This window comes from Maniola jurtina, chromosome 14 (genome assembly GCF_905333055.1).
Source record: "Maniola jurtina chromosome 14, ilManJurt1.1, whole genome shotgun sequence".
Classification (NCBI taxonomy): Eukaryota; Metazoa; Arthropoda; class Insecta; order Lepidoptera; family Nymphalidae; genus Maniola; species Maniola jurtina.
The window spans coordinates 5513523-5527196 of record NC_060042.1 but is presented as its reverse complement, the minus strand read 5'-3'; the positions used below and the strand labels follow the sequence as shown (position 1 = coordinate 5527196).

General features: G+C 36.6%; 1 protein-coding gene and 1 long non-coding RNA gene across 2 annotated transcripts in view; one reads left to right on the top strand and one right to left on the bottom strand.

Annotated features, from left to right (window-relative positions):
- Positions 1-763: 763 nt before the first annotated feature.
- Positions 764-2397, bottom strand: LOC123871760. Its single transcript, XR_006797336.1, has 3 exons — positions 2234-2397; positions 1916-1984; positions 764-1057 (listed from the first exon to the last, which is right to left on the bottom strand). It is a non-coding gene; the product is annotated as an uncharacterized LOC123871760 (long non-coding RNA).
- A 2432-nt stretch (positions 2398-4829) lies between these two features.
- The window catches only part of LOC123871746 (galactan beta-1,4-galactosyltransferase GALS1-like), an 89211-nt gene continuing 80366 nt past the window's right edge, over positions 4830-13674 (top strand). Inside the window, exon 1 of the mRNA XM_045915686.1 lies at positions 4830-5630. Coding sequence (XP_045771642.1) covers positions 5457-5630 — 174 coding nt within the window. The 5' untranslated portion in view covers positions 4830-5456. The remainder of the gene's footprint in view (positions 5631-13674) is intronic.

Here is a 13674-nt window from a genome sequence, read left to right as displayed (position 1 = left end):
CGAGAGAGAAAAAAAAACATTAGGTTATTATTACAGTAGAAATGGGTAACACCTTGGATGAAGGATTAAATGGATAGGCACTAACTTCAAAATGCGTGTCAATTATTTTTGTGTGCGCACGTCATTTTGTCACTGTGTGCACCATCTAGAGTTGGGACGGCGAATTTGGGTATATCGATATTACATCAAAATTAATTTTCTATGTTACTACGACTGACCACGTGCAATATATACTCCATACTAATATTATAAATACGAAAGTGTATCTCAGTCTGTCAGTTAGCTTTTCACGGCCCAGCAGCTTAACCGATTTTAATGAAAGGTACAGAGTTACCTTGGGAGCGGACATAGGCTACTTTTATCCCCGAAAAATCAAAGAGTTCCCATGGGATTCTTAAAGCCCATCCGTTGTACCGATTTATATGAAATTTGATACATTACCTATGTTATATGTATAAAAAGCTGCTTACGTCCTGGAAATTGACGTAAGCAACTTTTTACCCCAGAAAATTAAAGATTTCCCATGGGATTTTTAAAAACCTATAAATTCACGCGAACGGTTATTATATATTCAGTAAAAACAAGAGTAAAATGAAACACTTTTCAAATAATTCAAATCAATTTATTAGTATTATTACTATATTTAACGTAGGCATATTTTATATTATGTTACTTTTTGTGGCGGAAAGTTTCTCACAGTAGGTATTGAATATTAATTATTAATTCACAATCTTCTGTAAAACATACTTACTTATATTATATCTACACTCAGACTTTAAGAAAAGTGAGTAATGTTATACATATGTACCTTTAGCAGGCAGCAGCTGATACTTATAAATTGGCCGTTTCTCAGAAAATAAGTACATAAATACAGTCTGGCGCTTCCGGGATCTTGCTTTATTATAAAATAAAAAGCCAAGTAAAAGTCAAGAATTCTAGGTCAACAAAATTATAGAGAGCTGGACGTAGAAAACTGACTGAGGAAAATGCTCAAAACCTTCGTTTTTGTTTCATTACTAGCCAGCTCTCGAAGTTTGTTTCGTTCGTCCTTTATAACCTGAAATTAAATGAATTAATGTATGTCTTGCTGTTACCTAGTCAAAAATGCATAATTCTTTATGATGATAATAAAATTTAAAAAAATATCAGTAAAACAATTAGGTAATTTTTAATTTTAGAAATTATTAAAACTCACTTGTACCTCAAACCTTAAAATTAAGTATATATTATAACATAATATCTACTAAGGTTTTTTTCCATAATAATTACTGTCTCTCTTTGCTGTACCTATTCTACTCCCTTTACAACCTCTCGCACTGCCAAGGGTCACAGGTAGAGATCTCTTAAAGAGATAAGTGCTTCCCTGTCCACTTTACACAAATACTAGCTGATACCTGCGACTTCGTTCGCGTGGATGTAGGTTTTTTAAAATTCCCGTGGGAACCCTTTGATTTTCCGGGATAAAAGGTAGCCTATGTGCTAATCCAGGGTATAATCTATCTCCATTCTAAATTTCAGCCCAATGCGTCCAGTAGTTTTGGCGTGAAAGAGTAACAAACATACACACACACACACACACACACACACACACACACACACACATACAAACTTTCGCCTTTATAATATTAGTGGGATACTTGTACAAATAAAAAAATTAATAAATTAATTAATTGTTAGAGTCTTTTTTGTTTAACTATTGTCAAATAAAGAAAAGTGTAACATTACTACATATTTATTTGTAGATAAGTACCTACATACAATTTGAAAGAGCTTAGTGCTTACTGGTTGATGGTATTGACTATTGAGGATATCTTTCAAATATAGTTGGTATTGCATCTGATTTCAATTTATTTATTTTTAAACCAGAAACCTAACAAGACTCTTCCAAATGTTTGGAGCATAGACGAGAATATACCTTTCACTTCCAGATTTTCGTTTTATTGTCCAAATCCACGCAGTTCTAATTTCAGGACATTTTAGAAATCTACAAAAGTAAGCAAATGTTATTTATACGATAAAAGACAAATTTGATTTTATCGATAAAGTGTGTACACATCACTACAAATGATGTTTAAAATAATTCATAAATTAAAATTAAATTGCGCTGTAAAACGTGATTTTGGTCAGTATTACACGAGATAATTACACTTATAACATGTAAATCTTTAATTTTTAGCGATTTTCGGAATAAAAGTCGCGGTTGGTATCGATGAAATAGTTATTAAAGACTTACCTATGAAAAGGCAATTCAGGAACTTGGACGCCTTCTTTCTTATATCTAGAGGTACAAAACACAGCGTCACACATTTGGTTTTTAGTTTTTATCTTAATTTTAACCCAGACTTTTATGATTTTTAAAATTTTATAAAAACGCTGCATCAAATCCCAATGTTTTGTCTCCAAATGCTGACAACTACTGTCACCAGTTACACATACAGTGCGTTGTTGCCAGACTTATATGAGCTATCGCTTTTACCCGAACGGAGGTTCCCTGAAATAGACGGAGATAACAATATCTAGTTGACAAATGGATGTACAAGAGCGGCAACAACCTATGACTACCTCTAATGGGTAACACAGATATAACAGTTGAAGTTTTAAGGATACCTATATATTACCAGTGCTCTTAGCACCGTCAGCTATTTAATCATTAATGTGATTTTATTATATTTATTTATTCTATTTCGGTACACGATCATTACAGCAAGTTCACAAAGCGCTTAAATTAAAAATAATACCTACATAGTCTTTTTCTGGCCTTAAGATAATTACGACCTCGGTGTAGGGGAAGCGGAAGGTCCCGGGTTCGATTACCAACAGGGGCAGTTTCAGAATTTGTAATTTCTAGAAACGTCACTGGTCTGAATATCTGGTGGAATGTTACGGCCGTGGCTAGTTGACCCCCTATCAGCAAAGCCATGTCGCCAAGCGATTCAGCGTTTCGGTACGATGCAGTGTAGAAACCGAACTATGGTTATGGGCTTAATAAAACTGCCAACTTCTTTCCAAGTTAGCCTACTACCACTCTAGACTGCATATCACTTACCACCAGATGAGATCGCAGTCAAGGGTCAACTTGTACTTACCTAATCGAATAAAACAGACACATCTGATCAGCTGATGCTCCCTCGCAATTAGCTAAATTATACAATAATTGCTTCTGCAGCAAAAAATGATTAGCATAAAATCAGCCAATTACAATAATTATTGAGATACACAATTTCCGTGTTAGCCTGAAAAAACCTATATGGTTCAAATGCATTTGCGCTGCGGTGCGCGACGCGGCAGCGCCTTGTTCCATATTATTACCGTCGCTCAAGTGTGCTTTGCTCCATAAAAAAAAATTGGTTGTCTGTAAAGTCGGTTTACTGACGATAGTTGAACGTGACAACAAAGGCCGATTGTGCTTCTTTGTCGCTCGTTCCGCGCTCTCGCTTGCACTTCAAGCCTTACATGGAACGCCTCAGAGCGAGGTAACGCCGCATGAGTCATGTTTTTTCGTGCGTGCAGCCGGCTCTATCGAATTATAAGACGTCGTCACGTCAAAAACTCATACCTATAAACTATAATATTTGCCGCAAATCGCAGCGCAGCTCAACTGCGTTAACACCTTTATTCTTCTCTAGGCTCCGAGCTAGCTCTATGCCAAACATCAAAATCGGTTTAACGATGGGCTGGTGAATGCTAGTAGACACACAGACGGACAGAGAGACAGACAAATTTTCTTATAAAGGTATCATAAATTATCACTATAAATTCGCAAAGAATCCCTTAAATTCCTCGACGTCGCTGCACTAAGTGTTATAAATTTTTCACTTTCCCGCATTTTCCGCCTTCGCTCCGGTCACGTGCTAGAACGCTCGGAGAATTGCGACGCTTACCTACTTTTAAATTTTATTAATGGCTGCATAATAATGTATTACATACTTAGGTACCTGCGTTTATTTCACATCATTCCTTTCTTATATTAATAAAATTATTATATAGGGTGGAAGCGATATGGTGCGTAAAGGTCTTATATAAATAAATAATAATATGTCGGTACCTGTAGCCATGTAGGTGCCTAAGGAAACCTTATCATCATCTGAATCTCAACCTGATACCGGTCCACCATTGAGCACGCGCCTCTTCAGAATTCAGAATTAGTATATTATATATGTGTAAAACAATGATGTAGACTTTAAATTATTTCATATTATACATATTATTTTCAGAAATTGATTTTTATTCCGGAAAAACAAAGAGTTCCCGCCGGATTTTTAAAAATCTAAATCAACGTAAACGTAGAGTAGGTACCTACTTATTAGGTATTTAAGTAAGTACTTCTTGAAATTCATGAGCAAAAGTTTTAGCAAGAACTGCGAGTAAGTTGGATTGGATAAGTTATTGCATGATTAATAGACATTGTAATTTAAGTAAATACGAGTATGTAATTAAAAAAATAAATGTGACGGAAATGATTTCCGAACATTACGGTGTTAAAGGGATTAACAAACATTATCTCGGTATTAAGCTATTTTGGGAAATGTGGTACGGCTTTGTCCGTTGACCTACTTTAAATTTTCACAATAGCATTGAGTTATAATATGTAAGTTATTACCTATGTACTTCATAAGAACTATCAACCAACAGTTTAATATGATGTATGGAATATACTTTCAATAAGATTAAATATAGTAGCAGGTGTCGTGTAAATGTTTCAATCAAGTATAGAGATTTTCCATTCGGGAAAGCTGTGGAGCTTTCCGCCGTCAATGAAAGGCATTGAACGGGGGCGGGCGGCGCGCATGCGTGTTAGAACCAACTTCGGTTGGGTTGCTAGCTCATATAATAGGGGGATTTAGCAGTATACGGTCACGAAATCTTTTGTTATTGTCTTGATCTTGACTTTTCGACTCTAGTACCCTGTTATGTACCGCCAAAACTATGTTTTGTAGTAAAAACTATAATTCGAATACGCGATTTTGATATGCGTCATTTTCCTGTATTAAAATTCGGTTGTGAGTTGTGTTTTCTTGATTAAAACTTTTGGAAAAGCTTTATTTTATGAAAATGTTATTGATTTACGTTACAAATGTCTTGCAATTAAAATTGAGCACCTGTTGCGAACGAGGCGCGAGCGCGAGCTTACTAACGAAAGCCTAGTTTCTTTGTTGTCGTGAATCAAAACAAAGGAGTTCTCATGCGAGAATATAGGCGCTTGCAGTGCTTGCAACCCAAATAATCAAACCGGTTGAACTGTCAGTGGGTTGTGCGTTGTGCGTCAGTGTGTAGGAGCGGACGGGAGCGTGGTGTCGTGCTCGGACTGAGGAAGGCCGCCGGGCGCCGGGCGCCGAGCGTCGCGAGTCGCGGGCCTAGTGACCGTCGACCGAGTGTGATTCAGTATCAGTAGTGCGTCGCCCGCGGCTACGGTCGGCCTTCGCCGGTCGCGCTGATGCAAGTCCGGTGCCGGCACGATGCGGTGGCGCGCGCGAGCGGCGCCTTCCCGCGCCAAGGAGCGCGCCAACCTCAGCTTCTTCATATTCATCATGTTCTTCGCGGTGTTCGGCGTCATAGTGCTCACTGAGCTGCTGCTGCTCGAGAGACCCACGCCTGGCTCCACGAGATCTCGGTACAGCGACGACCTACAGGTAGATATCAATTATTAGGTCGCTGCTTAGGAATTAGGAAGCTTGTTTTTGTTATTTTTTCTACTGCCTATCTTTTTAGTTGGGTCACAAAGAAAACCCGATTTCCATCTATAGAGGAAAATAGTTTTCTTTATGATGAAAACCAACGAAATTATGCACCAACCCTATATTATAATAAGTATATTGTGACCCATAAAATATAAAACCGAGTAAATACAACCTATACAGTTGTGTACACTAACATCGATCTTTGCGAATTACGAGTATTTGCACTGGTTTGTGGGTAGGCGCTCGTTATTATTTTACGCGGTATTTTGGGTTAGGTACTTACTTTGGCTATTAAACTACTGGGTAGATACAACTCGAGCAAACCAAGCCAATCCCCTGATTTTGGAAAAATGCATCAGGCAGATAAGTTTCACCTTTGTTCACTTTAAGTACCTATATAATTTTTAGCTGTTCAAAGGGAGAACGCTGCCAGTATCTGAGGAACCTTGCCTAAAGTGTCTCCTTTTAATAATATACTAGCTGACGCCCGCGACTTCGTCTGCGTGGATTTAGGTTTTTCGAAATCCCGTGGGAACTCTTTGGTTTTCCGGGATAAAAAGGAGCCTATGTGCTAATCCAGGATATTATCTATCTCCACTCCGAATTTCAGGCAAATCCGTCCAGTAGTTTTTGCGTGAAGGAGTAACAAACACACACACACACACACACACACACACACACACACACACACACACACACACACACACACACACACACACACACACACACACACACATACAAACTTTCGCCTTTATAATATTAGTGTGATTTTAGTTATTATAGGTATTATATTTTTAAGGTTTTTAGTTTTAAGTTCATTGTTTTAATAGGTAGGTATATTTATACCATGCATTTTTAACTTCTAACTTCACTTGTCAACATCTACCTCAATTTTACTCTATTAATTGATGTAGGACCTAACTGAGACTTCTTTCTGAGAGCCTTAATTTCTCCTGAATACATGACTTGTACGGTTTAGAAAATATCTCATAGCGTGACGAGCTACAGGTAGGGTTGTATTTAAGAAACTTCTATATCATGAAACTTCTTGCTAAATAATATAATCCGCAATAGTAAGTTCATTAGTTATTTCGCATATCTTGGTGTTGTTGCTACGAGACGCTCTACGATGTTGCATATGGTAGGTAATAAAAAAATTAGTAATATTTCAATAATTAAGGGTGAATTAAATCCCATGAATCCCGTAACTAGTCATGTCGTTAGATTTTCGCAGGATTTATGTCTATATTTTAACACAAGCTTTTCATTAATTGGAGAGGAAGAAGGATTTTTTTTGGCTCATCCCAGTTTCGCACGGTTAGTATGGAATTTCTAGGATTCTATAGTAATTAATAGAAATTTAGGACGTCTGTCCGTCCGGCCGTGTTAACAGCTATTTTATGCAGAAACTATTATAAACCTAACTATTATAAAGTTGAAAGGCAGAGTTAAAAAAATGTAATACCTATCGCTTTGACATTATTGATAACTGATACAAGATGATCATAATATATGTAGTATGGGGCAGGTTGACTTTATACTAAACATGCTATGTATAGTATACTTACCTAAGTATAAAATTTATAACACCCCCGACAAGTGAAGGTTACAGTCACTAGAAAAGAGCTGATAACTTTCAAACGGCTGAACCGATTTTCTTGAACTATAGCTAAGAACACTCTCGATCAAGGCACCTTTCAAACAAAAAAACTAAATAAGATTCGGTTCATTAGTTTAGGAGCTACGATGCCACAGACGGATACACAGATACACACGTCAAACTTACCCTCTTTTTGGGTCGGGGTTTAAAAATACATCGAAATCGTTTTTATTCCCGGCTAGTTCGAATAAAGTTTTAAAGACCAAATTTTTCGACAAATAAAGCTATTTATTGGTTTGATTAGTTACATAGATAGGTACGTCATGACCTCATGAATCATCATCCAAAAATAGTTGATCTGCAGCTGCTGGTCGGAATGGGTGGGTGTTATGGTGTTAGGTAATGGATTTAGTGTCGTGAGTGATTAGCATATTTTATATACGACTAATAGTAATCAGTAGCTTTATTATCATTGTGTTATTGTGTCAATTTATTATAAAAACCATAGAATGGTAAAAATCGTCTAATACTTCTGTCGCCACGTGATGGACTGATCAAAAGTGCTTTAATAAGTCTGGCAAGGGATTACCACGACATTTGTCCGACAATACATGACGTGATTTCTATTTCTAATACTATTCCGAAGAAAATATTAAAAATTAGACTACTAGCCGATGCCCGCGACTTCGCCTGCGTGGATTTAGGGTTTTTGTAATCTCGTGGGAACTCTTTGATTTTTCGGGATAAAAAGTAGCCTATGTGCTAATCCAGGATGTTAACTATCTCCATTCTAAATTTCAGCCAAATCTGTCCGGTAGTTTTTGCGTGAAGGAGTAACAAACATACACACACACACATACAAACTTTCGCCTTTATAATATTAGTGTGATACTTTGACGTAAGATTTTTTTATACCCTTGTTACCTGGTATCTCCCAAAGCCACCATGATCAAACTTCATAGTTGCTGGTCGTTCCTCCCTGTAGGTATTGGGGACAATAGGTATGTATATAAACTTTTAGCTTTTATAAAATAACGAAGGTCTGGCCCTCGCTGGCTCCTAGTCCTTGATAATTATCGTAGGCCGATGTCGTAAGCTAAGAAGAATAATTTTAGCACAAGTTTCTTGTTTGTGACTGAATTTCAGCATCTTTTCGAAACATCCTTTCTTTAGAATACAAAGTAGGTTCAAAGTCTAAACAAAGACAGAAAATGTAAATTAGACACTCGCAAGTAAAGATAATAATTGTTTGAATAATATTCCTATTTCCATATCTCCAGAGGAAAAATAGGTAAGTACCTACACTTTCGAAGTAGTGTATAATATAAGGTTTATTTTTTACTAAGTAGATCATGCCTGAAATAAATTCATAATTAAGTAGTATATATATTTATGATGAAAAGATCGGATAAGCACGTAAATATCTATGAAAAAAAGAAGTGATAATAACTGGTAGGCTAAGAAGTTATCCTCTTATTTAGGAAGTTCTGGGTTTGATTCCGGGTAGTAGATACTACCCGGAATACGCGCGCGTAGGTAGATACCTACCTACGCGCCTTTGACGTTTCGGACTTTCGGTGTTAGTAAATAACGGATGAAGGAAGATATCTTGAGAAAACTTGTATGCTAGAGTGTTATCCAAAATCTCAATGGTGTATGAAGTCTGTCTTTCTGCAATGTGGGCGGCGACGTGGTGGACTAATAGCCTAATCATTTCTCATTCGTTTTCAGTAGTGGACCGGTGATGGGATGATAATGATAATCAGGTACTTATACTAGTAAAATTAATACTAAATAAAAAAATAAAAATAAAATAAAATAAATACTAAATAGGCATATAGGTTGATGATGATTACCTACCCTACCTAAGTAGCTAGGTCATGTAGATGTAAGCTTATTAAAAAAATTATACCTAGTAGTACATAAGTAGAATGTTTAATATTAAACTCTTAATAAGTTTGTTGCAGGTAAAGTTTAGTTTAAAAAAAAAACAACTTCATCAAAAATCATAATAAATTAATGAGTTCAGTTCAATAGGAGTTTAATAAATTGATGGCACACTGATGCCGTAAATTCCGTACTGTGATCTTCAATCCAAAAAAACGGCCAAATGCGAGTCTGACTCGCGCACCGAGGGTTCCGTACTCGGGTATTTTTCCCAACATTTTGCACGATAAATCAAAAAGTGTTATGCATAAAAATAAATAAAAATCTTTTTTAGAATGTACAGGTAACGCCTTTTCAAATGATACCCCACTTGGAATTATCTTACTTTGAAAATTGAAAATACTACTTAATTGTTATTATTTGTTCATAAAAATTTTTTTTCTAATGTAATGTAATTTAACTGCAAATTCACGGTTTTCAGATTTTTTCTTTTCCTTGTGCTCTAAGACCTACCAACCTGCCAAATTTCACGATTCTAGGTAAACGGGAAGTACCCTATAGGTTTTCTCGATAGACACGACATACGGACAGACGGATAGACAGACAACGAAGTGATCCTATAATAAGGGTTCCTTTTTCCTTTTGAGGTACGGAACCCTAAAAATGGTTTCAATTCCATTCAATATGCCAATGGGCAAGGAACTGCTAAGGGTCATTGTCCCCGTGTGTGTGGAATCTGCCGAGTTCATTGGCTGCCTGTTGGTTATTCCGTCTCGCTTTATAGGCACCCATGATATTTACCTTGATTTTATAGAAATCGAATCAGTCAATTATATATTTTGTCTATTTGAAACATTCGAACTAATATTATCTATAAAATTAGGTATATCATAATTTAATAGCTTGTACCTTATACCTACTATAGATTAATTGAATATTCAAAACTCATGTAAAAAAATAATATATTATACTTACCTACTAGCTTCTATAACGGACGCAAGCTAATTCCTTCACATTACTTTTATGTAAGTTAATTACTTTGATGTAATAATGCTAAAAATATTAATTAGGTACACTTTGAAATCCATGAGAAAAGCGATAGACGATGCGGCGGAGCTTTATGTAAGTTATTCTAACTTTGTATGGTCACCTAACGGTTACATAAATTATTATTATTACTAAGTACTTATACAAAGAACGCAAACTGAATAGCTGATAACACCGCCTGGCCAACATATTGTGGTTTGCAAAGCTAAAAATATCTAACTGCCGCGTTGAAATTACTTTTCGACTCTAATAAAAATATTGCCGGATGCTTCAATAAACGTAATAACTCGGGTCGTTTAGGTCATTCAGATTTTTGATTGGTTTGTTAAACGGTTTCAAAAGTCACACATACTTAAACTCATAGCAGCTTAGAATATTTTACAATAGGTGTGTTTTCTAGCAATAAAACTAAATAAACCCCTATAAAGCCCTATGGGTTAACTATATGGTATTGTATTTGTTTGTTGTTGCGGTATGAAAAATAGCCTCTTCATCAGTTGTGTCTTTGCAAAATTATCTTGATGTATGAATCCGTTGCTGCGTGGTGAGGAAGAAATGCAAAACCTAACATACAAAATAGGTAACCTTCTTTAGCATAATGTCGTTCATTCGCGTGAATTTATGTTTTTTTTTTAATTCTGTGCGAAGTCTTTGAATGTCTAGGATGAAAAGTACCTTATGTCCGTCCTTACCTTAGGAGTCAAGATTGGTTCAGTGGTAGAGCCGTGAAAAGATAACTGGCAGACAGGATAGCTCCTTTTTCATAGGATCAACCCTGAAAATAATTTAATTAAAATTGTGATTCAATACTTGGTTTGGGTCAACGTTCTACACCAAATACTGAAACAGCTGTGTAACTCTTTTCGTCTACGAGCTAGAGACTTGTGACAGGCGGATAGACAGACGGGCAGACAGACGGGCGGAAAGTCAGAGAGACAGGCAGAGTACCCTATGGGCAGTGGCGTGCAAGTCATAGAAGCATACAAGCACTGCTTACCCTTTTGAAATGGCTCAATGCTTTATACTTATTATATATAAATAATCTGCGCGTGAATGGATATTATTTAACCAATGCCTACCTTTGCCTTAATCCCTATGCACGCCACTGCCTATGGGTACGGAACCCTAAATCGGACACTGGACGGGGAGAGTCGAACCCCTCCGGGGGCCGTTCATTCGACTAGTTGGTCGGGCACACTCCGACTATCACATGAATTCACCCGCCTAGCATTTATGTTTAGTGTGGACATAGATTGATTAGGGATTTGAGAGCATAGTATGCATCGCTGCCTATTAAAAAGGATTTCAAAAACCTCAAAGTATAAGCTCTATAGAAAAGCTCCAGTATAAAAGTTCACTAACTCTGGTTGAACACGTGTGTCGGTGCCCTTTACGTTCTAAGTCGAGTCAATCAAGACGAATGAGAGGTTCTTTGCGTTGACGACTAACGCCCCTGACGGTGAAAAGGTGCTGGCTAATGAGATTCGACCCTCACTATTGACATTTTTACCCCGGCTCGATGGCGAAATACGGCGGCCCGGTATTGTATTGAATATGAGGTTTCAGTAAGGTTGATAGGTAGGTACTTAATACCCTGTATTAATAAGTAGAAATCGAGCAAAAAAAGAAGACAGGCGATGTTTACTGATAAGATACCATAAAAAGTATATTTAAAGAAAATCGATAGAAAAATTGATTAAAACAGTTTTCGATTAACATTAAAAATTTAGTTATTTGGAACAGTTTTCAGACTTTTTTTTATCGATGAAATATTGTACTTATGCACTCATCTTTTTAATTCATGGCGAATTCAGATTAGGATACACCCAAAAAGCGCGAATTGAGATTTATACTGACCTAAATAGATTTTCAAATATAAAAAGCTTCTAAAAGTTGCAAAATTTCGCATAATATGGACGAGTTTAAGATTAATAAGGAGCTAAACTTAAGAAGTTTAGGTTCTTATTAATCTCGCATCTTTCATACCTACTACTAAATACTGTGCCTATCTAAGATATAAGGGTCTCCGTAGCCGTGTCCGAAATCAATTTACAGGAGTTATTAACACTTTCGTCACAGTGAAAATTATAGCAGGAATAATTGGACGATAATAACAGGCATGTAGGTACCTATTATAACGAAATCCGTGAAGGCGAAAAAGCAACAAGTTTTATTATTAAAAACCGTATTTATTTATAACTAGCTGATGCCCGCAGCTTCGCCCGCGTGGATTGGTCAGATCCCCTGCAGCATCAGGATTGAGGAGTTGGAATCCAAATTTTTTATGAAACAATGTCGCAAAGTTCCTCTATCGATTAAAAAAATACATACATAGACTGCTAAAATCATAACCCTTCCTTTCGGCTTTGCCGTAGTCGGGTAAAAATTACGCAAATCGGTTCAGAAATCTCAGAGATTTCGGTGTACATAGGTAGAAAAACACAACTCCCTTTTTGAAAGTCGGTTAAAAAAGTAGCCTATGTTACACCCTGGTCAATCCTCTACTTGTCTGTGAAAATCCCGTCAAAATCGGTTCAGCCGTTCCAAAGATTAGCCTTTTCAAACAGACAGACAGACAGACAGACAGACAAAAATTTTAAAAACGTGTGATTCAGCTAAGGTATCGTTCAAATAACCCTATGAGCTTAATATAAGGTAGTTATTTCGAAATTACAGACAGACACTCCAATTTTATTTATTAGTATAGATTCTGTGTTGAAAACTGTATGGTCGTAAGTCGTAACTTATAGGTAAGTAGGTATAGCTGGTAAATTGACCAGCAAAGTGTTTGAATACGACTTACGTTTTACGTATCTATTTCATTCTTTTTATTATTTAGCTACACACGGAGCTTTAAACAGGATAATAGAAATGGTATAATATTATGATGTCGCTAATTACTAAATTATACTATGTTGTACACAATCTCTTAACTAAATTGACAGGTCCATTCCAGTATCCACGGAAAGAAGTTACTGTGGTATAGTGCTCTCTCTGTTACGTAATCCCATACAAATGATAGAGGTAAAAATCTCAATGGGTGCTAGCCATTTTGAATTACTGGTCAATAACAAACGAAACTTTGTTTTCTAATTGAATTCCGAATGTTTTTTTACGCCATGTAATATGAACGCAACCTGTCTATGGAAGATATCATGGCACTCCACCGATATTATATTTAAAATATTCATATTTGTCCACGACGCACATTTTGTCACGGTCGTGTGCACGTGCAGTATTAATTATACTCACTCAGACTAACTATGTCATAAACATAGCACATTTAACAAAGCCTCAATAGCTCAACCGGTAAAGGAGTGGACTGAAAGCCGAAAGGTCGACGGTTCAAACCCCGCCCGTTGCACTAATTGTCGTACCTACTCCTAGCACAAGCCTGACGTTTAGTTGGAGAGGACAGGGGAATATTAGTCATTTAACATGGCTAATATTCTTTAAAAAAAA